Source organism: Seriola aureovittata, chromosome 2 (assembly GCF_021018895.1).
Source record: "Seriola aureovittata isolate HTS-2021-v1 ecotype China chromosome 2, ASM2101889v1, whole genome shotgun sequence".
NCBI lineage: Eukaryota > Metazoa > Chordata > Actinopteri > Carangiformes > Carangidae > Seriola > Seriola aureovittata.
In genome coordinates, this window is record NC_079365.1 from 17,886,625 (window position 1) to 17,912,242 (window position 25,618).

Genomic DNA, 25,618 nt, shown 5'->3' on the forward strand with positions numbered 1-25,618 from the left:
CTAAATAAATATATATATATAAAAATAATTGATTGCAACCCAACTGTTGTTGTTGAGCCTTGTCAAGGTATTATAGTCTCCAGGCAAACATTACTGAATCATGCCGAAAGTCTGCATGAGGAAGTGATTAATATTGATGTTTGGTTTGTGGCCATAAAAATTTTTGGTGATGTTTGTCTTTATTCTGTAGAAATATGTGAGCACTCATCAAAGGTTAAATAGCATAGTGCATAGTAACACCAAACCACGTGTTTTTGAAAGTAGGTCAGTGGCATCCCCCAGTTGAATTCATACCCATGAAGACCTCACAGCATATGGCTGTACCACTAAGATTATCATTCATCATCGTGTCATTTACCTCTCTCTCTCTCTCTCTCTCTCTTTCTGTCACTTACACACAGTTACAAACATACGAAACCGCTGTCAGGATGTGACAGCAGCATAGACGCACGTACATGTAGTTCTCAAAAGTAGCCACAACAGACACCATGTAGACACTGTAGAAAGCTGGATTTCCCTTTAAGGCTGCACTGAACATTGCAACCCACACTTCGGGCAGTGTGGTGAGGTTGGGTGGAAAAACATGCGCCGTCACAGGGGCTTCAACATGACACTCATTGAAGGTTATGACATTTGATGACAGAATATAGACAACACTGCCCAAATACCAACAATAAAGATATGTGCCTTTCTTTAAATCAAACAATCTCAGAACCAAGATGGAAAATACGATGCTGACAAAAAGTATTCACTGACTTCTAAATTTTTCATCTTAAACTCTGTGGTGGCTGTGAGAGCTGCAACTCATGAAAACACATGCAAATAGACAAAACACAAGCCAATTAAAACAAATTAAAACACCATCATCAATTTGACAACACATTCTCATTTTTGTTTGTCTATTATAATGAAGATGTCTTCTTAATTTGCTTGTGTTTTGTCTATTTGCATGTGTTTCTGTAAGCTCCAGTGTGTTTAACTCTCTCAGCCACTGTAGCACTCCACTGGTTGAATACATCAAAGTGTGTTTACAGCAGTGGCGGCTGCTGGTCCTATAAGGAGGGGAAGCTCATTTTCGGCCTACATCATAAAATGTGTCCGTTTATTTATATGTAAATTCGCAGAGTGACAGAAGAGAGTCGCCAAACACAACGCTAGTCGTTTTTAACAAAGACAAAGTCCCTGAGGATCAGTAACGTCTCCAGATCAACTCCGAACAACGGAATGAAAAACTTGAAAACTGCTCCGGTGGATGCTTATACTTCAAGATCGCTAATTCGCTCATTTCGCTGTCAATCAAAAAGGGACTCAGCCTCAGACAGATCATCCAATCATCATGCAGAAAACGAGCGTCCGGGCCAGCCCACTGCCCCATAGACCCCCAGAGACGCTGAGCGTCCGATGGGCGGGACAAAGCCCAGCATTTATCCAATGACCGTCTAGTTTCGCTGCAGTGGAACAACCCACTCGATGCTTCCCCATTGAAGTCAGTAGAGGCTCGGCGTCTACACTGTGTAAAGCTCTGTGGCGCTGCGGGGATGAATGAGAAGAAGTCGTGTCGGTTACCTGTGATAAGGCGCTGATTCTGAACAAAAGATGAACGTGTTCTAGCGCATATTTAGTCAATGAAATGTACATACAACAGTACATATTTGACCACTTATTTTGTTGACATTTTAGGGGAAGCTGAGCTTCCCTTGCAGTCTTAGAGCAATCGCCACTGGTTTACAGGTCTTGGGGAGTACAACTGAAAGAGTGGAAAAGTTGTCTTTCGTACCTCCGGAGGGATCTGTGTGAAATCTGATACACTTGAGGCAGCATTGGTTGGGACTGCAGACTACAAATTTAAAAATGAATAAGTCTGGAGGTCTGGAGTTAGAAAGAAGTGAAGTTACCCGACTTCTGTCGCCCGCTCTTCACCTCTGCTTGAGGCTAGAGGCTCAAGGCTACATTAGCTACCATTACTATGACACATAACTCCGATTGAACGGTTGGTGGTCAAGTTCTGTTGTGGGTAGTGCAGGCGCCAGGTAATTCTGCTTTTGACAAATTTTTATACTTTTTGACCATCGTGAGACTGACTATGTAACAGGAGTGCAATGTTAAATAAGTGCAGTGCTCCAATCTAAGTAAATTGAATGGGTTTTTCTTACAATGATTAACATAATATGAAACTGAAGTTCAAAGTCAATTACAAGTATAAATGCCAAATTGGACAAAGGAACACTCCATGACAACAAGTCGTCCAAACTTTTTCAACCCTCTGATACAACCTATAGGGGTGTCGCCTGAAACAGAACCCATGCTTACCAGACCTCAGTTGACATGACATAACATGATATAACCAATAATCAGCGTTGCCGTGGTTACCATAATAATGGTCATGGATTCGTTAGGTTTAGGCACAAAATCTACTTGGTTAGGGTAACTACTTGATTTGGGTTAAAATAAGTATTTACTCAACATCAGACAATCTTTGTTGTCATGGTTACAATAATAACAACAAACAGTCATGGATAATAGAAACAAGATAAACTACTGGTTTCAAATGGGAATTGAACGGCAATCTCCTGTGTAATGTTCCTGTGTTTTGTTGAAGCATCCATCCACCCCAACCTCTCCCTAATGTGGACTTTGTGTCTCTTCATACTATACTATATCACTTTTCCTTTTGCTCCTGTCATAATTACTACGGCCGCAAGATGTCACCTAACAACAAAACGTAACTATGAGTAATAAACCCACTGCTGCACTGTGGGTTCCTTTTTCACAGGAGGACAGTCTCCTCCAAGAAGAAACAAAGCAAAACAACAGCAATAGGTTTGTATGAATGTGATGTTTGCACTTTGCTGTGACAGTTTGATCTGCAATAATAGTTGTCTAGGACAAACACAGCTGTTGCCTTAAGTGTCTTTAACAAAAATGTAAATAACGCTATATTCTATAATCACATTTACTGGATTGAATAGCACGTATAAAAGTGGAAAATGCACCTGCAACCTGTTACAAATACAGATAGTTGAAAAAATATAAAAACCCAGTTTAAAATATAAAGATGTGTATATGCACAAAGATGCATGTTATCTATCATCAGCAGAGCTGGGGAGTAGTGGGCTACATGTAATTAAACTTGTAATTTAAACTAGAAGTTTAAATTTTGCAGTAACTTGCTGATAGTACAAACTACATTCATGCCCCCCTTTTTCCAAAATCCTGACCACTGCAAAGGCACACTGCAGTAATGCATTCGTCAGTCTAAAGCCAAGGGTGGGTGCTGCTCAGTGGTCACAGAGCTACATCATCATGGATAAACCTCCTCAATCTAAATCTGAAGAAAGAATCTCTACGGACAAACTTAAACAGTCATTTTATACAAAACCAAAGCTGATGTTCTTTGCACTTTCCCATGAATAGTTGTTTTAGTTTTTTTGTTTAGGTTATGACCTGTGAACACGTGGGCACTTTTCGCAATAACTCAATAGAGTGGCTTTTATTATATCTATATTTTTTTATATCTACGTAGCTTACTAAACTAGATTTCTCCATAAGGTAGTTTTGCCATAGCTCAGCTACATATAAAGGGCAGAGCTCATGCATGCACTGTGTATTTTTGAAACCGCACACTGACTTCCTTTGTCAGAGGCATTTACTGTAAGTATTTGCATGAACCATTTCCAGTTTATGTGAACTCTATGAAAGACATGCTCATTCTCAGTTAGTTTAATTGTAAAACAAGTTTATTTAGAAAATCTTTATCCACGCACTCACAGGGCACAGGGCAGAAAACATTGGTGTTGGATGCTGTACAATATGAGTCAGATACCAACTATTTCATACCTTTAAACAATGATGGAAAGTAAAGTACTTTTACTAAAGTACTGAGGTGCCCTTTTGAGAGTTATTTACTAGTTAGATTTGGCATTTTAAAAAAAGAGAATATAAACTTACACAAACAAATAATAAAATAAAATGCAACACATAAGCAAACTACAAAAAAATACATCACACTGTGATGAACTCAGTGGTTCCCAACATTTATATAAAAGCTGTATCTGGTTGGGATTCTTCATTACATTTCAGATTTCTATGTTGTTACCAGCAAACTATACTAAAACTATACTTCTCAGATGGTTTAATTTAAATATCCAATATTTCACAAAAGAAAATCAAAATCATAGAAAAGTTTAAAAACAAATGGATCCACATGTTTTTTTTTCTTCTCTTTTTCTCTCAGATTTATCTCGTGAGCCTTTGGAGGATGCCTAGGTTACTAACCATTGGACTCAATTATCTGACTGTACAGTAAAATGCTACTTACATTACACGGATGCATCAGTTTTAAAAACAACAAGAACAATAAAAAGAAAAGATTATAATACTATACTTCTGTATTTTTACTTGAGTAGGATTGTTGTATTGGAACTTTTACTTTGTCCACCATTGTTTTTAAATAAAAATATGAGTTAACTTATTTTCCTTAGAGTATTCCAACACAACAGCTGTTAACGGAATAAATGAGTTTTAACCAACTACTGCTTTTTCCATGTCGATCCTACTGTTCACATAGAGCCAGCCACCTGTGATTTTAAGCTTGTGTATCTGATTTCTCCACAAAACATAAATGAATGAAAAATAATGAGGGCAGACTTTCATAACTCCTCTGACTGTACTATTCTGGGGAAAGTCTCCAGTGAGATATAAACAACTTGAAAGTCTTCACATTTACAATATGAATCTTTCCAACGGTTGAAATGAAGACGTGAGAGGAAGTACTTCTCAGTGGGAAAAAGAGGCACATTTAACTCCATATGGGGAACTCCCTCAACCCCACATACTACTGAAAGCAAGTAGTTTTTTTTTTTTTTTTTTTTTTACATTTACCATTTTCAGCTTAACAGACCTGTCAGTGGAAAACAACTGAAAAAACAATACATGACAAGAATACAGACAAAAAGTATGAAGAAAATAAAATGTTTTTCTAAGGCTCTTCAGCAGTTCATAACAGTTTGAATGAGTGGTACCAATCGTTCTAACCTTTACTACAAAACCGTTCACATTGTATATTTATTCAGAAACTTGTCCTTTGCCCCATTAAACACTATCATATCATATAATGTCATAAGGCTTTAAAAAGCAGCAAAAATATGATTGTGTGTATATATTTATATATTTATATATATATATCTATATATATGCATTTTAAAAAGAGTAACAAGTATATGAGGCATTTAGTGGCACGACCCCTGAGGTCATTATACAAAAATCTGAATATCCAAATTTGTAATAAATATTAAGGTTAAACTGAAAGTTAAGTATTGCCATTAAAATTATCTTACTGAAGAAGCTATAACAGCTTCAAAGCTGTTTTACTACTTCACTTTAAATTGATTTACAGTAAAATGAAAAATAGTGAGGTATGATACATACACATCTTTCAGATAAATCACCTGATATTCTATTATAACAGAACGAACAATGATCAAATATTGACCACACTGCAAAATGTGCATACAGCAAACACAGTACATATACGGTGAATTGTTTTTCTCACGTATTTCTAAGATGAAACCAACAATATAAGGAAAATGTGAGTGACATTATTCATGTACTGATTATCAGATCTAAAAGTTCACAGTATTAGTTGACACATTTATGTCAAGCAAAGTTTCACCTCAGGGCTCTGGATTCTGTTTGAGAGAGGACTGACTACCATCGCCAATCTCCTCAATCGGCCTCCGGCACAATGAGTCCTTTGCTGAAAGCAAACAATAAAGCACAATTAACAAAAATGTTCATGTTTACGATATATTGTATATCTACAATAACTATCCATATCATTAGCCTTTTTGTTCATTTAAAAAAGTATTGGGCACTTATGAGTCATTAAAAAAAGAATAAGAGTACATTCTTCTTCATTTGCTTTGCTAAAAGATAGATGAGATGATCAATACCACTTTCATTTGTGTATATGCTAAATTTGAAGCTACAGCTAGCAACTGGTTGCCTTACCTTAGCTTATTAACATTGTGTCTTGTTTGTTTAATCTGTACAAAAACTGAAGTATTAATATATTATGTGTTGCGTCATTACTTGTCCTGGAGAAGTAACTTTCTGGAGTCCTGACAATCTCACAGTGATGACCTGACCCCAAGAAGTTACTGCACCTGGCCAAGTAATAGTCCAACATCTGATCCTCTATCATAATGGAATCATTTTTACACTTCAGTTTTTACATGAATTAAACATATAACATTTGAATTAGTAGGCTTTAGAAATGACTGTGTTTCGGACACAGTCAGGCTAACTGCCCCCCCCCCCCCCCCCCATTTCCAGTCTTTGTGCTAAGCTAAGTTAACTGTGTGTGTTGGGACAGTGTATTTCCCAAAGTGTCATACTATTCCTTCACACCTAGAATCAGTTTACTTTTAATCCGGCAACATACTTTGTACTGCTGGTTTTCTCTGCACACAGGGAGTGATGTGCAGTTTGCAGGTCACAGCGGTCAGAACAAGCAGTCCAACAATTCCAAACATGAGGACAGCCAGGCCTGAACAAGACAAACAAGCTGCAAATTACTGTATATTATTTTTTTAATCTGAAGTTTTGTCATGAAAAGATAGCAACATAAGTTTTACCAATGTGGTTGCCTGTGCTTGAAGGGGGGTGCCGCATATCTCTGTTTTGCTTTGTGGTGAGTTTATGTCCTGGAAGAGCTGTGGTGGTGGTGGTGGTGGTGGTAGTAGTGGTAGTATGTATATTCTGAGCTTGGGTCTCCTCATGTGGACTGTTGGATGGTAAGAATGTGATGTCGGGTGTAGTGATATCAGGGTTACTCTTCAACTCAATACAGATGACATCAGAGCTGCTGGTTCCAGGAATTTTCTCTCCTGATTTACATCTATGATGAAGGATAAAAGATAAGGCTGTAACAACAGTGACTGTTTCAGACATTGTTGAGATTACATTTAATATATGTGCAGCGTTTTAAGAACAATAGTATACAGAGGACATACTCTTTCCATTTTTGACAGGGTGAGTTGATACTTTGGCTGAAAAATCCTACTTCGCATTTTGAACATTCTGAAAAGTTAAAAAGAATTAATCATTAAAAAGGCAATGTCTGACCTACTGCATACAATATTGTGCGATCCCTCTACCTACTTCCATTTGTTAGTCCAAATCCAACATCACATTTGCAGGTAGAAGAATCGCTCCCCCAGGGAACAAAGCCTTCACGGCACTGACATTTTGTGTCTGTCTCTTTCGTGCACTTCTGTTCAATAGAACTCCCCCGATCTACAACAATTAAAAAAAAAAAAAAAAAAATCTATTCATTAAATGCAGGTTGAGCATCAAAAACCAGCCTCTTCATGTGAGAACTGAAGTTGAAATTTGATGCAAAGTTTTGGCTCTATGAACTGATTCATTAGTGATTCTGTTGCTTCAACACTTACGTTCTTCACACATTGTACACGGTCTACATGATAAGGAATCATTTTCTTCAGGCTGGTAATATCCATCAGGACAGATTTTACAACCTGCCTTGCGACTCTGACTGTGGCCTTGATTTATTTCACAGTATGAAAAGAAAAAAATTACTTTAATCACAGTAACACACTTAAGCAAAGCTAAAAACAGTAGAATATTCTATGGCATTTTACAGATTGAGGAAGCAAACTACAGTGTAGTACTTGAAATTCATACTTTACCTTTTGGGCAAGGTCCAGCTTCCAAATTAACAAAGAGTTCATAAAAAGTTAAAGTTAATATGAGAAATTTGAGCAAAACCATGTTTGATACTTCGGTGCTGATGGGTGCTACCGTGCGTTTCCTTTGTGAGACACAACAGAGACTGAGAGCCAAGAAAGAGAATCACCACTTTTATATGCTGACGTGGGAAACCCACATCAGACTGAATCATATTTACAATTCACAAAGCCACTTATTTTTTTAACTGGAAACTTGTCATCAGATTTATAAACCCTTCAGTCTCCAGTCCTTGCATAATCATTCATGATATTTTATTTTTCTAATGCAAAATCAGGAACTTATACGAGATGAACTGGGAAACCTATATAATTGTGAAATATCAAGGGCAATATAGAAATGTAACTGACTTCTTTAAACTTAGACTTTCAGTCTAATCTCTCAGTCCGCCTGGCTGCACTTGGCGTTTGTCTAATTGTCATGGAGATAGAGATGGATTTGAGTTGAAGTCTTTTGTTTGTGGTTTTTCTAAGACACTGAATTATCATGGTTTCTACTTTCCTGCCACCATGAACGAATGTACTTTCTCACAGGCACCTTTTACGCTCAACTGAGCAATTAGTCAGTAATTGTTCAAACAGGCCTGAGATTTCCAGCTTCAACTTTTGTATTTTGATTATGGAACTGAACCAATCATTAAATGTGTGATTTATTTTGATTAATGTGAAATAAATGATCACTTCAATTTTTTTTTAACATGCACTCTATTTGTTATAGTAACATCAAAACTGACAAAAGTGATAATCATTTTCCATCTGTGAAGTGGCTTACTCCATTATGAAAGTTTTTAAGGAAACAGAATTTTATTATCTATAAAGAAATACATCTTTAGAGCTATTTTGGTTTGTTTATTAACCTTTATCTGGGCTTTTTTTTCTTCAGGACTTATAGGAAAATAGGTAAGATCTCTGTGGTTGAGTGTCGGAAACTATGCAGCTTTATGCTGTTTTGCCAGTAAGAACAAGAGATGGTACCTTTGCATGAGGAGTGAAAGAGCAGAAGGAAACAACCACATATTCTTGATCATTCTGCAAGATACAACCACACAAATGCTAAACGCTTGCTTCTTGAAAACGGATGCAGAAAGAACACCTCTGCTCAAGTTTTCGCTGGCTGCCATTCAGTGAAATTATGAAAAATATTTTAAATAGAGCATCACAAAATTAGTAGTTCATATTCAAACAGCTGCTTGTAAGCTTGATACAACATCATCATAAGTCAATTTAGCAGGTTCAGGAAGTGAAAGGTCATTTACAGCATTTGCAGACCTAGCTGTCATCATGCTGAAATGTAGTCAATTTGGTGAGTAAATCTCAAAGTAAATTTATATATGTGCCACGATGTTTAATGGTGTCTGCCATCAGACAGTTTTAATTGCGCTATTATTTCTCTGGTTTCTAACAGTATGAGAGTTTGTTTTCACATAAACCCCCACTTATGTAGAAACCCTCTCTGAAGGGATTTTGCTCCAGCAACAAAGCTTCTAAAGTAAACAAACAAGACAACTTTCATAGCATGTCAGGGACGTGGAACTGTAGTGTCACACAAAGCAAGTTTCCTTCCTTTGGTCTTTGATAAGTACAAGTATCACAGCAAAGTAAAATTAGTCATTAGTAATCATTCATTGTGTTTATAGTTCAGCATAGGGTGCAGTCATGCTGAAGAAAAGCACCATATACATTACATATGCACCTTACACTGAACACACACACACACACACACACACACACACAATAAAAGTATAAATTACCCCACCCTAAGTGAAGAAGATGTACGCGCTCACACAATCTCTAGAAGAGCTCTAATCAGGCAACGTAAGTGCAAACACGTCTATTGTGGACTGGGGCTGTCACAATATTAGATTTTCACTAAATGATTATTGTGGCCAAAATAATTCATGATAATGATATTATTAAGATGTTGTATAGGGAGGTGGAAATAAAACAATCCAACTTGATAGTGAAAAGGCAACCACATGAAGTGATAAACAAAAGATCCAAAAGGCCTAACATCTGCCATCACAATATTATCATATGTGTATTATCAACACAATAGTAATATTTCATTTTTTAAATATCACGGTTATCGACAATCAATATATCGTATCACGCCCCTTTAGTGGACTAATGGTGTGTAGGGGCTTTAACACACTTCCTGCTGTATATGCTTTCACACAATCATACACTCATTACCAAAACCCAGAGAATCCCACACCCAGGCTGAGGTAATGTTTCTGTTTGTTCTCTGTGAGTAAAATCTAGATACAAAAATCCTGAAAATGGTGTATAGTTTTTGTTCAGGTTCTGATAAATTTAAATAAGCCCAAATAACTTAGTATACAGTATGTGTGCCTACAAGACAATCAGTTTTGATTTATGAAAATAGTTTACATATATGATACTGATGGGTGCTACTGTGCATTTCCCTTGTGAGTAACCACAGAGACTGAGAGCCAAGAGAGAGAATCGCCACTTTTATACGCTGACGGGAGAAGCCCATATAAGACTGAGTCAATTGTACCACTCTGGAAACGCAGTACAAACCTATTAAATGGATAGACGTTGAATCATGCCATTTAAAAACATTTTTCTTTACTCTATCACTCGCTGACTGTATTTAATAGTGATCCCCACAATCCAGCACATGATTGCTTTTTTTTTCACACAAAGTTTCAAGGTGATCAAGCCTCTGCTCAGGATGTGCTGATTTATGCACACTTTTACAACAGCATAAGCAACAGTTTCTTGGAATAAAGACAGAAGCTGTGGTTAGTTCAACGTTTTATGATTATTGTGGGTGAGCAAAGCAAAAAGAAAATTTCAAAGTGAGAAAATCCCACAAACTGACATCAGAGAAAAGCCAACACTGCAATTAAACGGGTTATAATGCAAAAGTGCAGGTTATTTAACCTCATATCGATCTCTCATATTCCCTCAGGTTCATACTGATATCTCTTAAATGAAATATGAAACAAGCAACCTATGGATTGAGGTAAATATTAAAACTAAAATAATATGCAACAGCTGCTCTTATTACATCATATAGTCCAGTCTGATTTAACCTTTTTAAATCCTTATCATAAAAACAGAATTAACAACTTCACACTAAATGTAGCTCCTAATGTGTTTCATGTTGAATCAGACTTTTATCACGAAAGAGCAATAAACTACATTAATTGGTTCTCCCATCCTTGCCTCCATTGTTATTGCAGTAAAAGAAGAAAGGATGAGACCAACCTGCCCTGTTGTAGGACTGAATTTACAGGACATTTATTTATTATTGTCAAATTGATGAAGATGTCTTTGCGTGTGTTTTAAGTTGCAGTGCCTTGAGCTCTCAGGGCCGCATAGTTACCTCACCACTGATATCATTCAACAAAAATATCACTTCAGTGATTCGGCAACAACAAAAACTCAGTTCATTTTATTCGGCGTCTCAAACTTGTGTTGTGTAACACTCTTCCCAAACAATCAATGTTTCAGTTCTATTCAATTCATTGTGTTACTTTATGTTTTTACCTTACAAGTGACTCATTTTCCCAATCAAATCGGATCTCTGACGGAGTAAACTCTAAAATTCTGACGCTGTCCGACTTATCTGCGGTACCAGGTAGTTGATTTCTTCATGCAAACATGATGTAAGTGGATGAGGGTTCCTTTAGATTAGATTAGATTAACTTTATTAATCCCACAACTGGGAAATTCACTTACCACAGCAGAAAATAAACATCTATGGAATAAACATCCATGGAAATATACATCAAAAATACACCAAATATACACCAATATACACCCAATATACACCAATAAATACAATATACACAATATACTTACAGATTGTACATAGTGCCATGCGTGGTTCACCGACACCATTGTGTTTTTTGTCATCCATATTTAAATCAGAAATGGCACCAAAACTGCCCATCCATTGCATGAGGGCAGTGTTAAAAAGAGTGCAGAGTTCCTCTCAGCTTGGATTCTTCCCCTCCCCTTCCTGCTCAACCATCTGTGACAGGTGTTTTTTTGTTCCCCACCACTGACGTATTTTTTCAACCTAATATGATCATAATAGGCTTACATCATTTTTTTTTTTTTTTTTTTTGTATAATGTTATTCATATGACTAGCCTGTGCCGAGAAATCTGATGTTGTGACTAGTTTTGCCGCTTTGTCTCATGGACACACAGGAAAGGTGAAAGTGAAACAGCCAACATGAAGTCCAGCTGCAAGTCACCCAAAATCCATAAAGGAACCTTCAGCTAAAATCCATGAACTGCAGCAGGAAATGAAAGTAAAAGTTCAACAGCAGCTGTTGAGTTCACGATACTAATAAATAATAATCACAACATTCATAAACATTCATAGTCCATTCATTTGAAAGCAATTTTGACTGATAAAAGGCTTAATGTCACATATGTTATTCCTGTGCCCAAGGACAATTAACTCTATATTATCCATCCTAAGCTAATCACAGAGAATCCTCAAAATCGCCGTAGACAACACCACGGTCACTGACTCTGTTCTGTGTCAACAGTAGTGTATTCCTTTAAAATATCGATTAAATATGACAAATGAAAATGTTGAATGCACTTTTTAATTGAACCCCGACATTAAGAGCTATTGAGTGCAAACGATGAACTAAAACAGTAGAAAACCATACTCTGGAAGTATAGACCTGCAAATGTCATATTCTAAAAAAAAAAAAAAAGGCTTGTTTTCATCAGTCAGGCTACTGAAGTTATATCACTGAAATTACTTTGAGCGACTGTAAGAAATGTGTTACCACACTAACCCCATAATGTAGAGTAGCTGTGTAGTGTACCGCCTAACAGGTCTCATCCAGATTTTAAACTGGACATAAGGTCATTTTGGCATGAAAAATTACACAAACATTTTATGGCCCTACAGCATCAGAGCCCCATTTATTGTAAAAAAAAAAAAAAAAAAGTAAACTGGGATGACATTGCACATTTTAAGTTTCTCACTTTGGTTTCTAACTTTAGAAGAGAGTGCTGCATGTTCACAAATATACACCAATATGTTCTGGGGCACAGGAATAAGAAATGTGAATTCTTAAAAAGGGTTGAATTCTCCTTCAAATGCACAATCCATGATTATGATATAGCGTTCCATCCTCAAAACATCTGGTGCAGAAAAATTATTCATCATTATAGAAAACTTTTGGCGATCTTATTCAAATGATCATGTAAACTTGAAAATGAAAATATAATGTTTACACACATATGTGTTCTAGGCTTACAGTGGACTTGACTTGATGAATATGAGCAAAGCAGGAGAAGCAGTCAGCAGGTTCCATTTCAAAGTATTTAATCTTTTGCTTGCAGTCAGTCAGGTGTGAGTGGTTACAGCTGAGTGGTTATATTTCTACAAATAAAATAAAGTGCACATACAGGTCAAATCATCAAATCGTCATAATCATATTATCTTGAATAAACAACAATGAACAATTCTAAATAAAAATATCAGTACATCAATATATTCTCACTCTACAAACCAAGGAGATTAAATGTACTACTTAACAACAAGGTAAACATGACTTGAGAAAATACAATGAAATAAACTCACTCCACGCACTCAGGAACAAAGGTGAAATGATACAGGGAAGCAGCTCAGCTGAAGGGCAAACAGAGAATAAACTCAGGACACAGAACAAGCAACATCCAATGTGTGAGGTGCCCAGTTAGAACATCTGTTCTCCTGCTGCTCTTTAGCCCAGCAGTGATGTGACCCCACTTCCCACAGTATGTGTTACTATTCTTTGGACATTTATTCCCAATCAGTTGTGGGCTAGCGGGAAAAAACCGCTGTAGCCAATTGGTTTGTTCAAAACGCGCAACCTTTACTTTGAAGACGAGAGTTCTCTGTTTCCTGCTGTCGACTTCCTTGTTCAATTTTCATTGTACAAGTTGGATAATGGAGAAAACTGACGCTTTGGTGTGCTGTGCTGAATTGAATTGCACGTCTTCATCCAGTGGTACAATAACACACGCCAATTATAACCAGCGTTTAGGCAGTATTGGCTGATAAAGAACGAGCTCACAAACGTCTACATACATTTGCACTTGCAAGGAATTAGGCAATACCCCGTAAACTTAAAGGGTTACTGCATTTTTCATTATACAACGTGGACAACTGCAGAAGAATTACACTTTATGCGCGGACCCTTAATGCTGTATTTCCTATTTATATTATTATGTGAAGCACTTTGTACACGAAATGTGCTGATGATGCAGCTTTAGTTTTATGGACTTTACTATGTTATTTCAATACCAAGCAATATTCAAAATATAACTATGACTAGTTTCATTAACATTGTGTTCCTGCAAGTAAAATGTAAAGTGTGTGTAATTTTTAATAGGTCCACTAGATGGTGGTAATAGGAAACTGACTTGAAGTGTTTGTAAAATTAGAAGAAGAAACTACTCACGACTGCAAATTCTGTAATGCGACATGTCGAAAAACAAGCTGGATGAAATGCGGCACTACTGAGCAATACTTGATGTTGAGTTGTTGTTAAAAGAGAAACTGTCACATCAGGCTTCTACCCAGTAAGTGCAAAGCAGTCAACGCCATTTGGTGTACTACTAGTTTCCCCTTTAACGCTAGTTTCTACTGAAATAGGGGTTTAAATTTGGGGAAAAATCCAAATAATAACTGGGTTTTCCACTGTGAAACAAGGAACTACACTAACCGCAATCTGTTACAGCGGGTTTATCCACTGATCCTGCCCCAAAAAAAGCGATGCTGGTCACCGTTTTCTGCGCGCCGAGGGATCGCCCAGAAACCACCTTCGCCCTCGATGTGTCCCCAGAGCTGGAGCTGAGAGACTTTGTAGCACTTTGTGAACTGGAATCAGGAATCCCAGCTGGGGAAATTCAGGTTAGACCCAAGCTCGCTGTAGCCACAGAGCTAACCTAGCTAATGGCTAGCTAGCCGATTTGCTAGCATGAATCGGGCTTTTGCTGTTTTGACTAACGTGCTGTTGCGAAACTTGAGTTATCAACAACAGACAAAATTACCGACTTGTGTCCCTAACCGTCAATAACAGTTACAAAGTGTTGGCTTTGTCTGTAGGTAGCATTAACCTAACCGAAAGTCAACCTTACAACAAGCTAACTGTTGTCTAGTGGTTAACGGATGGACGGTTGTACTTAATATTACTTGAAGTTAATACATTTAACAAAGTTTGTACGCCGGCATCAAAACTAACGTCAGTTAACGGCTGTCTAACGTTACTCAAGAAACATGGTGCAGTTACCTTGACAGAGATTAAAGATTAGTGTTACTTCTCTGTACTGGATTGTACATACTAGCCATATGTGTATTTTTATTTATCTTTATTCAGCTTTGTTGTCCTTGTTTTTCCTATATGTCCACGTCTATGTCCTTGGACCTTGTTATTGTTGCTGTGTACTTTGTTTAAGTTCATTGAGAGCCACTAAAAAGTTGCCCAAAAAATCGTATTGCTTGAATAGCATAACACAATAGCATAACAGGCCAAGCTTCACTCCGTACAATTTTTATCTACATAATATGATTAATTGGAAGTATCAACAGGTTCTCAATCTTGTGACCCCTGTCTGGTAGAGGAACCTTAGGTGTTTTTTTTAAACTGTTTTAGTTCCTATTTGTTGTGTTTTGTCTTATTGCTTTTATTCTTTTTTGTGTAGTGTGTCAAATAACTAACACTTAAAAAACCTTGGGTTAAGGTAGTATTTGTAATCATAGGGTAGGAGAAATGTAAGGCTATCAGTTATTTTCATTAAATGTGAAAATATAATAGTGAAAATGCCCATTATTATTCCCTAAAGCCCAAGTTAACCAACTCAAAATGTTTTTTTTTAAGTCTATGAGTTAGCTCTCATAGAAAACCGGGAAACTAGCAAATATTCACATTTGAGATCTGAGATCTTACACTATTTTCGCACGTTCTTTAAATTAAATGTTTAACATAATCAGCAGGTTAATCAATGAGGAATATAAGTGTTTGCTGCAGCCCTAACATGTACATTGGTAACATGAACAGACTTCACAATCCAATGCATTACTACAGCCTTTGAAAACAGGCTTTGAAAATACCTCACTTCTCTTTCATTATTACTACAGTTTGGTATGTTATGAAATGTAGTTGTGGGCACGCTGGAAACAGAAAGTGAGAATGATAAGTTGCACAAATGTACTGACACATGACATTAGTCAAGTAGCTAGCAGTAATGTAACCTTGTAGATCTGTGTTAGAAGGCAATTGTTTCATCAGGTATCAGGTAATTGGATTGCCTAGACATTGAAACTGTATATTTCATTTAATTAAATGTTCTGTATTTTGCTGTGTCCAGATCACATATGTAGAACAGCCCCTCAAAGACCCCACTCGTGCCTTGGGGACATATGGTGTTAAGGATGGAGATGTGGTGGTTCTCAGGCAAGCTGACAGAAGGCCACCACCAACTCAGCCAGCCTTCCCAGGTAATGCACATGTTTATTATAGTTACACCAAACCTATCAAGGTTGCAATAGAAAGAGCTGGTGCTGGTATTCATAATGTTGTTTCACACACAAATACACACATCTAATTGATGCTGCTAGTTCTAGTTTGCAAGCTAGACCTGCAGGTTTTTTTTAATCATGGGAGGGGTTGCCAACAAAATCAAGATAAATCATTGAAAGTATGAGGAAAGTAAGAGCAATTTACAGGAAGTGAACACAAAGAAACACTATTGAAAAGACATAAAAGATTAATGTATCATCTATTTAGTAGGAAGAGTTTTAGATGCAGTATCCTAACATCTTTATCCTCTCTGCCCCTCAGGTCTGCCCCATATCGACTTTCGTTCTATCACAGTCCCAGGCACCTCTTCTTCAACCAGTCAGCGTGGTGCAATAAGGCCACAGCTACAGGCTCCGCAGCAGCAGCAGCAACAACAACAACAACAGCAGCAGCAGCAGCAGCCGCCACAACAACAGCAGCTGCAGCAGCCGCAGCAGTCGCAGCAGCCGCAGCAGTCGCAGCAGCCGCAGCAGTCACAGCAGCAGCGTCCTGCACAACCTTCCACGCCAATGGCCTTTCGCGGCTCCTCTCCTCAGGGGCTGGACGACCCTGCCTTACTCCAGCAGATGCTATTGTCTAATCCACATGAGCTTTCACTCCTGAAGGAGCGAAACCCACCACTTGCTGAGGCCCTTCTGAGTGGAGACTTGGGTAAGCGGAAAAAAACCAAAACATCCATAACAGGTCATGATTTGTGTTTATGGTCCTTTACTTTCAACAAGATATGAGTCGGTCACGTAAGTGTAACTGTCTGTTTCCTCAGAGCGTTTCACTAAAGTGCTGTTGGAGCAACAGCAGGATCGAGCCAGGAGAGAGCAAGAGAGAATCAGACTTCTGACTGCTGATCCTTTTGATCTGGAAGCCCAAGCAAAGATCGAGGAAGACATCAGGTATGGTCTAGAGACTGTGGAGTTTGTTTCTCACTCTGTTTCACTTGCCACTTGGTGGTTACGGTCAGAAGTTATGCTGAAATAATACGCAGTGCAATATTTGTGATTTACATGCATTTGACTGTATTTTCTAAGTGAATCAGAATGTAAGAAAGGAAAGCGACCTGTTCACTACATACAGGCAACATGTTTTCATTCTTGTGTCAAGTGTCTTACACTTGGATTTGTGGATATTCCAGGCAGCACAATGTGGAAGAAAACATGACCATTGCAATGGAGGAGGCCCCAGAAAGCTTTGGGCAGGTGGTTATGCTCTACATCAACTGCAAAGTCAATGGCCACCCTGTGAAAGCTTTTGTTGACTCAGGTAATGAGCATTAAATCCTGATCCAATATGTAGCTACAATGTTTTTGGGCCAAGAGTCAAAGTGGTACTAAAATGTTGGTGTGTTAGACAGTGGTTTCATTTCTGTGGTTCAACAGATATTAGTGTAGTGTAAATATCAGCAGTTATGTAACCCTCAATGTAGTCCTCTGTTAAGTCTTTGGTGACAGTTGGATTTGAACAATCATTTTCCTGTTTTGAACATTCTGTATGTCAGATAGTATCAGATGATGCGTTTTATTTCTTCTCTCCCACTATTGCAAAAATTGGAATGGAAAATTGGAAATTCGATTTAGTTTGGGCTTGTTTTACTGTTTTTTGATTGCATGTACTTGTGTGTATATCAACATTACAATTTTGTGACAAAAATGCAATCTTAATTTACTATGTATCAAAACCACCTTTGGTCATCACTTTTTTTCTTTTTGCTCAGGAAACATCTATAAAGTCTGCTTTACTTTTTATCAGTATCATTTACCTTATAATCACATTTTTAAACCTCATCGTGTTTTATTACTTCAGATTACGTACATTTCATAGAGCCTGACATTCCCTTTTTCTAGGAGCTCAGATGACCATCATGAGCCAAGCATGTGCCGAGCGCTGCAACATCATGCGGCTGGTGGACAGACGCTGGGCCGGGATCGCCAAGGGAGTGGGCACCCAGAAGATCATTGGCAGAGTTCATTTGGGTTGGTGACAGATTTTTTTAAAAGTGATTAAGGCAAGTCCAGACTAGTTCCTAGAAAAGTAAATGGTGAGATAGTTGAAGTTAGTACAATCGTTGGATGCCTTTGAGTCCACTTCCTATTCACTTCCAACCATAGCTATGGTTTGAAATATGTACTTTCAAATGATAATTGAACTTGTAGGATTTTGTACAGTTTGTGGTTATGAAATGTGGTAAGAAACATTATCAACGTTGGTTTAACTAAGTATTAAACCTATTGGAGAAGATGAATTCTTGTAATTCCCTGCAGATATCCACAAACTGGCTGAGTAAAGCTAAGTTTACCATTTAATGTACCGTTAAAACTGCACACAAAGATATAAAATGCTGTCAGAGATTGTCGTACTCTTGAGTATGTAGAGTGATTTTCCCAAACTTGATCTATTCCCTCAATGGCATCCATATGGAAGCCTCTACTTGACATTTCAGTGTAGATGAAATTGTGTTGTCCTGTTGCACTCATCTAGCTCAGGTCCAGATAGAAGGGGACTTCCTTCCTTGTTCTTTCTCCATTTTGGAGGACCAACCGATGGACATGCTACTGGGCCTGGATATGCTGAAGAGACACCAGGTGTGAGCCCCTTTTTATCTGATCACTGAGTGCAATACAGTATGGGATTGGAAGGAGTTAAATAATACAAGGGTTTCCACTTTTTTGTTCTGTGTATACTACATGTACAAGAAAGAAGAAAAATGTACCAGGTTCAGTATTTGTCCTGTTTTTCTTGTAGTGTTCGATTGACCTGAAGAAGAGCGTGCTTCTAATAGGCACTACAGGCACTGAAACTCGCTTCCTGTCTGAGGCAGAGCTGCCAGAGTGTGCCCGACTGGCATATGGAGCAGAGGGGCGTGAAGACGCCCGTCCAGATGAGATAGCTGACAGAGAACTTGCAGAGGCACTTCAGAGGTCCATACAAGAAAGCGGTAAGAACTGCCTCCCATCTCTGCACTTCAGCCTGTTTTTCATTGAGCTTTTTCCAGCTCAGTTAGAACTACATGTGCATGTGCCACTTAAAGCTTCTTATTCTCAACCCCATTTATGCAGTCATCTGAATTTTCAGTCACATGATCATCTCATGTCATCACCACAGCAAAATACCTGTGCTTTAGAATAAGGTGAGATCAGGAAATTGAAAGCTTTCGGTCAAATATAAGAAAAGAAGATCAATGAGATCTTCACTGAAATCAAGCTTTTTGGGGCTTAAAGGGAAACATTCATGGTTTGAAACTGTATTTCTGTATCATAGTTATTGAGAAAACACCTCTTTAGTGCTTTTATCTCTATCTGACGGTAAATTGAGGTAATGCACCATTAGCGGGTATGCCACAGTGCAGCTTTCTCTGTGTCTTATAAAACCCTGTAGAGGATCTGTTTGAAAGTGTCCACCATTTTACTTCACTGCTGGTCAGTTCATGAACATAAGGATGTTCAGCCCATACCACCTGGTTTTTAGCAGCTCTTGGTGGGTATGATCCTCTGTTCACTTTGAAGAAAAGACTTAGCAGAAAGGAGCCATCAGTACTAATCAGCAGTACCAGGCATGTCTCATTGTCATGAGTTCAGTGTGGACTGTTAAATTTAGTCAGATTCTGTGTTGGACAATGGTGCAAATGGATCTCTGAAGGAGTTTGAGAACAGCACTTGAAGCCACCTACAAAGACAAACACAAAGGAATATCTGGTGCTAAAAAAAAACAGTGTTTTTTTTTAATATAATTTCATGGTCTGTGTAATGTACTGACTTGTAATAGTCAGTACATTACACAGACCATGAAATAAATAAAAAAAAACAGCAAGATTATCACAGCAGCATCAGTACAAAATTGTATTGTAATTGTCACAGAAAAAGAAATTACTTTGACCTTTTCTCATAATTCTGATTTCTGTAAAAAAAAAAAAAGAAACAAAAATCCAAAATGATGTCTTGCATGGATTTTGCAAATGTGAGAAAGTAATTTCATAATCGTAAGATCTTAGTATTGCGCTTAAAGCGTCCTTTAATTGTTGATCTCAATTGAATTAGAGAAGTTACAGAGGAAACATTACTGGTGATGTACAGATTGCATTTAAATTACATTGTCAGAAAACTGCTTTGTCCAAGTTTACTTCCAGACATAATGTGCTTTTCATGTGTATGCTTGAACAGTGACTTAAAAAACCTGCAGTGTTGACATACTAATGATAATATCATCATTACTAAGAAACTTTAATAACTCCTGGTGTTTTAACTTACACAAAGCACATTAAATCAGGTGGCGTTAACATAGTCCTGTCACTCAAAAGGTAACGGATGTTATACAGTCACTTTCTTTATCCTCAGATTTGTGAGGAAGCTTTCTAATTATTATGAGATGATGGTCTCATAATTAAGAGTTTTCTAATTATTAAGAATTGTTTTTAATGTTACATGAAACTGTGAGACTGTTTGTATACTTGTACACTCCAACACAAACTTGTTATGAAGGCGATATAAATGTGTCAAAGAGTCAGTCACTGTTTATGTCTTGGTATCTATCTGTTATATCCCACAATATCTCTGAGTGTATTAGTGTTCATGGTAATATTGGGTTTTTTTAAGGACATTTCTTGGTTTATCAGGTATTTAATTTACTGGATTAATATGTGACAGACATTCTTGCCTGTTTTTTTTTTTTTTTCCAATAACAGTTTCTTAGTTGCTTTTTCGAGAAACGTTCCATAAGATGATTAATAGCAATACCGCAATATGAATTACACAGGCTTTGTAAAAATCAGAATGTATGTGCGAGATCTTTTGAATTTTGCTTTGCAACATTCAAGATGGTCAAAACATAGTCATGTGTTTCCCTTTAATGCTTGTCAAGGCTTACATTAACATTTGTGCAACTGCCATTGACACACCCAGTCAACACACTGTTATTGCTTCCATTGGCCAGCCATGTCCTCTAATGGCTGCAGATTGCAAATGGAATTCAAACAGAAAGCAGCAGTAGAGTTGAGACGCCATGTTGTGGCATCAGTTGGCTGACGGTTATTATTATTATTTTATGATTGATTTTGATCAAACATTCTGAAGTGATCTGATTTGAGTATTCTACGGTTTAGTGATAGGCGATGTGATTACAGTGTGACCTCTCTATCAGGCCATAGGCTCAAGTTGTTTTTTGGATGACACTTTTCACATCTGTGTGTGTGAAAAGGCTGATAGGTTGGTGCATGCCCTGTGTGTGACTGCTAACTTTCTCCGTCCCTTTGCATGATGTGTGTGGTGTGTGCCCTAACCCCTGAGCAGGACAGCACTGATGCATTTGGAGACAGCTGGAGAGGGCCCTACCAACCAGGTACTGCAAATTCACAAGTCCATTGCCAGTGCTAAGTCCATTGCTATTTATTTCTTTTATTTTGCTCCTTTTTTGCTGCTGGATTGGTTAATTGATGTTGTACTTTCATTTTTACTTATTTATGTGTTTATTCTGACACATATAACTGTTAAAGAGGAACATGTAGCACAATTAACAAACAACGGATATTTAAGTATTTAAGAGTTTCAGTAGGGACATTTTTGTTTTGGGTTGTTTTTGAAAATGCACATGATTCAAAGTAGTGCTCCAGACAAGATTCATACACATTCCAGCTGTTTAATTCCCAGTTATATTTTCTCTCACAATAGACACTGCAGATGGACAAACTACCTCACCACAGCCCCCACCATTTACATTACCCAGAACCTTAGACCAAATGTCCTCATCCACCTCCCCCTCCCAAAACCCTTCCTCTGGCCAGCCCCAGACCCTGGATCGCTCTCAGTCTGCCCCGGCCGCCATGGAGCAGGCCTCAGCACCAGGGCAGTGCCAGGACCAACCTGGCTTTCAGGAGCTTCTTCGGCCTTCGACCCTAGCAGAGGCTGCTGGTTCTACAACCCATCAGGTCCAGCCTCACCCTCTGCCTGTCCATAGCAACTCTGAAGTGCCCCCTGTACCCAGTCCCTCAACAGACATCCTCCCCACACATACCCCTCCTGCAGACATGCCAACGTTATCCCAGTATCCAGAGGGTGAGGTACTTTGTACAGCCACAGAGGGTGATGCTGATTCATTTGAGGTAGTGAACAGCTCCATGCTCCCGCATCCAGAGGAACTTTCCCCCATTCAACCCATGGAGCAGGAGATGACTGAGTTTGACACAGCTGATACCACTGAAGCCTGTCCAAGTGTTACTAGCCAACCTGACTCGGTTGAAATGGAGTCCCCCACTACCTCCCACGGCGTGGTGACCTCGGAGAGGGACCAGCCTGAAGGAGAGCGCTGCTCCAGCTCCGACAGCATCCCCTCACTGGCAGCCGCTCTGATGGAGCTCCACGAGCTGCTAGTATCCAACAACCGACAAAACCACAGCACCTCCTGCTCCCCCTCACATCCGTTCATACAGGACACAGACGAAGTGGCCCCTGAGCCACGCACCCCAACACCCGAAAACACCCAGCCTACCCCATCTACTGCCATTACAGCTGGTGAAGAACCAAGCGATGCCAAAGCCAACCATGTTGCTGCTGTGTCTGATGAGGGACCATCTAAGTGTCTTGTGCCTGACTTGTCTGGCCAGGATGAACATCTTGGCGGAGATACAGCAGAGACTGTGGAGGAACAAGGGCCGCCACAGCATCCTGATTGCTCCAGGGAGAGGGGGGCAGATAGATGTGGGTTAGATGAAGCCAGTAACATCAGCATTTCCCAGACTAAGCAAGAGGTTCCTCCTGATCCTGCTGGGAACCTGGAGTTCAGGGAACCTCCTGAGGGGCAGCAGGGGCGAGGGGTTGCAGATGGACAAGCCTCTGGCAACAACACCCCAGACACTCTTGGCCTCCAGACTGAGCAGACTCTTCTCAGCCCTTTGTCTATGGCAGTGGGCTCACCTGAAGAAGTCTCTAGCACCTCATCCTCTTCTGTCCCCCCTCTTGCTCAGCCTCCCCAGCCTACATCTGCAGCCCCTCGTCTCCCTTCTCCGCATCCCTTTATAGAACAATTTCCAGCTGAGCACATCCAGAGAATCCAGGCAGCAGGCTTTTCTGCTAGGGAGGCTGCAGAGGCACTGGAACAAGCCCATGGGGTTGTGGAGCTAGCTCTGCTGGCACTACTAGCCCGCAGTATCACTGTGCCCACCTAGACTCATAACCACTCATGCGAGTCCCCAGCCTCCCAACTCAGCATCTGTCTTATTTATACCTTGTTACTGATCCAGATGTCTCAGTCCCTTTTTAGCAGGGAGCACGTATAAACACAGGGAAATGCTGTCTCTTGGTTTGTCATACAGAATATCCAAGATCAAACAGGACAACTGGTAATACTTTTCTGGATATAACAGATATGTGAGGTGTGTTTGCATGCAGATGTTTTGGGTGCCCACCCATTTCATTGGTTTTTAGAGATTTGGTATGATAGATTGATTTTCTCTTTGTTTTGTTGTCGCAACATTGACATATTATTAAATGCCCAGTGTGTGACTGGTTCTTTAAATATTGTTATAATTTCCCCTTTGATATCTCATGAAGTTACTATTGAGCGAGAGTATAATTTGTGGAGCATCGATGAAATAATCTCAGACTGGAGTAGCTGTTATTCTACTCCCCATGCCAGAATAACACCGTCTGGTCAGCTTTAGATCATTCAGCACAAATATGGATATTTGAAGCAATTTGCCAATTAAAAAAAATAAATAAATAAAAAATAAAAAGCATCATGTTGATTTTTGTTGATGTTTGTGGCCCCTTCAATTCACAAATCAGAACCCGATTATAAAGAAGCGACATTGTGGGAACTGCTGCAGTTTCCCAGGGTTGATCATTTTTGATCAAGTTTACAAATCATTTCTACAGTTACGTAGAAAACCCCTAAATTTGCAGCCATTATCACACTGAAATATCAAGTGAGCCACAAGTGTTTGTTGAAGTATGATCATAGATGGCATTTTTTTTTTTTAAATCAGTATGTGTATAACAGAAGGTATCTTGTACTGTATGTATCATTCTCCACAGTTTGAAAGCTTTGCCATGTGTAGATTTCAAAATTGTTTGTAGCTCCTGTTCAAAAAGTCCATTTTGTGTCAAACCATCATAGTGTGTGTGTGTTCATACCTTTAAAAACATCCATTTTCATTTTGTAATCTGTTCAAATATGGCCATTCACGACTGTCAAATGTTTTGTCAGTACGTCATATATCAAGGATTTTAATGGCTTTATTTGAGTCATATACCAACAATGTTCAGGCAGATTGAATTATTTACTTTTATCTTGTATGAAATTTTAAATTGCAAATAAAATGGAACTAGTATTTGTATACCATGTGTCATAAGTCATTTTCTAGACAAAAACACCATTCGATTCATTGCTTTGTCTTACATGATAGTAAACTGAATAGCTGATATAACAAAAAAAGCTATTTGAAATTCACCTCTGACTCCAGGAAATTGTGATGGAGTTTTCAGGCAATTACTTTATAGATGTCAGATAAATCAATAATGAAGATAATGATTTGTTGGAGTTGTGGCTCTCCTGTCATCTGTCTGAAACCTCAGTTTGTGTGAGCCAGTGTGAGAAAAGTCACACCTGATTCTAGTTTTTGTGATTGCTGCTTGAGGCTCAGACTGCACTTAACAGAGACTGATTAATCTGAGTGATTGCGAGGCAGGTGAAGGATGCTGCCGTGGATATACACAGTCACAGTTGCACTTTGGGGCAGAGTTTTCAAATGAAGTTTCGGTGACAGACTTGTGTGAGAGAACGGTCTCAGGCTGAAGCGTTATGGCCCAGTTTGATTGCAGAGAAGAGAACAGCTACTCTTTGAACAGTTGCGTCATCACTAATCAACACTCCTACTTTGGAAACAGTCATCTAGTAAATAATTTGACATCACAAATACCAGCCATGAAGACAAGAGAGCAGCTTTCTTCAGGGTTTCACACTCTGGAGAACAACAATGCACAGGATAGCGGAGGCCTTGAGGAGAGCAGAGACTCCCTGAACCAGCTTGAGGTTGGCAGGTAAGGACCACATGGTGCATCTACAAAAGTCAATGTTTTATTTTATGTAGGACTATGGCAGTAAAATATGTTTGTCCTGTTCTAGTTCTCCCATAGACATATCTTCTGCCATCAGGGCGGTGGCCTTAAAGAGCACATGGGATCTGGGGAAAATGCACTCGGTGCCAAAGTTTTCCTCAGTTCCTAGACTTGGAGAAGCCAACTCAACTTCCTTGTTCGATGAAGAGGACAAAAGTTCAGAAGGGTAAGAGAGGCTGTAAATCT

The 25,618-nt window shown here is 38.8% G+C and overlaps 2 protein-coding genes across 4 annotated transcripts; one reads left to right on the forward strand and one right to left on the reverse strand.

Annotated features, from left to right (window-relative positions):
- Window positions 1-3,725: 3,725 nt before the first annotated feature.
- Window positions 3,726-7,830, reverse strand: si:ch73-361p23.3 (tumor necrosis factor receptor superfamily member 4). Its single transcript, XM_056400591.1, has 7 exons — window positions 7,710-7,830; window positions 7,455-7,562; window positions 7,162-7,296; window positions 7,014-7,080; window positions 6,636-6,898; window positions 6,443-6,547; window positions 3,726-5,755 (listed from the first exon to the last, which is right to left on the reverse strand). Exons 1-7 carry the CDS (start codon window positions 7,789-7,791, stop codon window positions 5,673-5,675), a joined length of 843 nt encoding a protein of 280 aa, XP_056256566.1. The 5' UTR covers window positions 7,792-7,830; the 3' UTR covers window positions 3,726-5,672.
- Window positions 7,831-14,224: 6,394 nt separating this feature from the next.
- ddi2 (DNA-damage inducible protein 2) lies at window positions 14,225-24,651 on the forward strand. Of its 3 annotated transcripts, XM_056402249.1 has the most exons (11): window positions 14,225-14,334; window positions 14,493-14,665; window positions 16,123-16,252; window positions 16,596-16,985; window positions 17,098-17,224; window positions 17,464-17,591; window positions 18,173-18,301; window positions 18,807-18,910; window positions 19,071-19,263; window positions 21,611-21,659; window positions 21,989-22,088. In XM_056402249.1, the coding sequence occupies exons 2-10, from the start codon at window positions 14,528-14,530 to the stop codon at window positions 21,619-21,621; spliced, it is 1,350 nt and encodes a 449-aa protein (XP_056258224.1). In that variant the 5' UTR covers window positions 14,225-14,334; window positions 14,493-14,527; the 3' UTR covers window positions 21,622-21,659; window positions 21,989-22,088. The 3 variants fall into 3 exon arrangements, with proteins under 3 accessions (XP_056258224.1, XP_056258208.1, XP_056258215.1); XM_056402233.1 differs by lacking the exon at window positions 21,611-21,659 and having other exon boundaries at window positions 21,989-24,651; XM_056402240.1 differs by lacking the exons at window positions 14,225-14,334; window positions 21,611-21,659 and having other exon boundaries at window positions 14,341-14,665; window positions 21,989-24,651.
- Window positions 24,652-25,618: the final 967 nt, after the last annotated feature.

Excerpts from the sequence above, each read along its gene's own strand:
- si:ch73-361p23.3 (XM_056400591.1), bottom strand. The coding sequence starts at position 7,791 with ATGGTTTTGCTCAAATTTCTCATATTAACTTTAACTTTTTATGAACTC. Across the intron at positions 7,297-7,454 it reads GTGTACAATGTGTGAAGAAC|ATCGGGGGAGTTCTATTGAA; the intron begins GTAAGTGTTGAA and ends TAATTGTTGTAG. Across the intron at positions 6,548-6,635 it reads AAGCACAGGCAACCACATTG|GCCTGGCTGTCCTCATGTTT; the intron begins GTAAAACTTATG and ends TGTCTTGTTCAG.
- ddi2 (XM_056402233.1), top strand. The coding sequence starts at position 14,528 with ATGCTGGTCACCGTTTTCTGCGCGCCGAGGGATCGCCCAGAAACCACC. Across the intron at positions 14,666-16,122 it reads TCCCAGCTGGGGAAATTCAG|ATCACATATGTAGAACAGCC; the intron begins GTTAGACCCAAG and ends TGCTGTGTCCAG. Across the intron at positions 18,911-19,070 it reads ATATGCTGAAGAGACACCAG|TGTTCGATTGACCTGAAGAA; the intron begins GTGTGAGCCCCT and ends TTTTTCTTGTAG.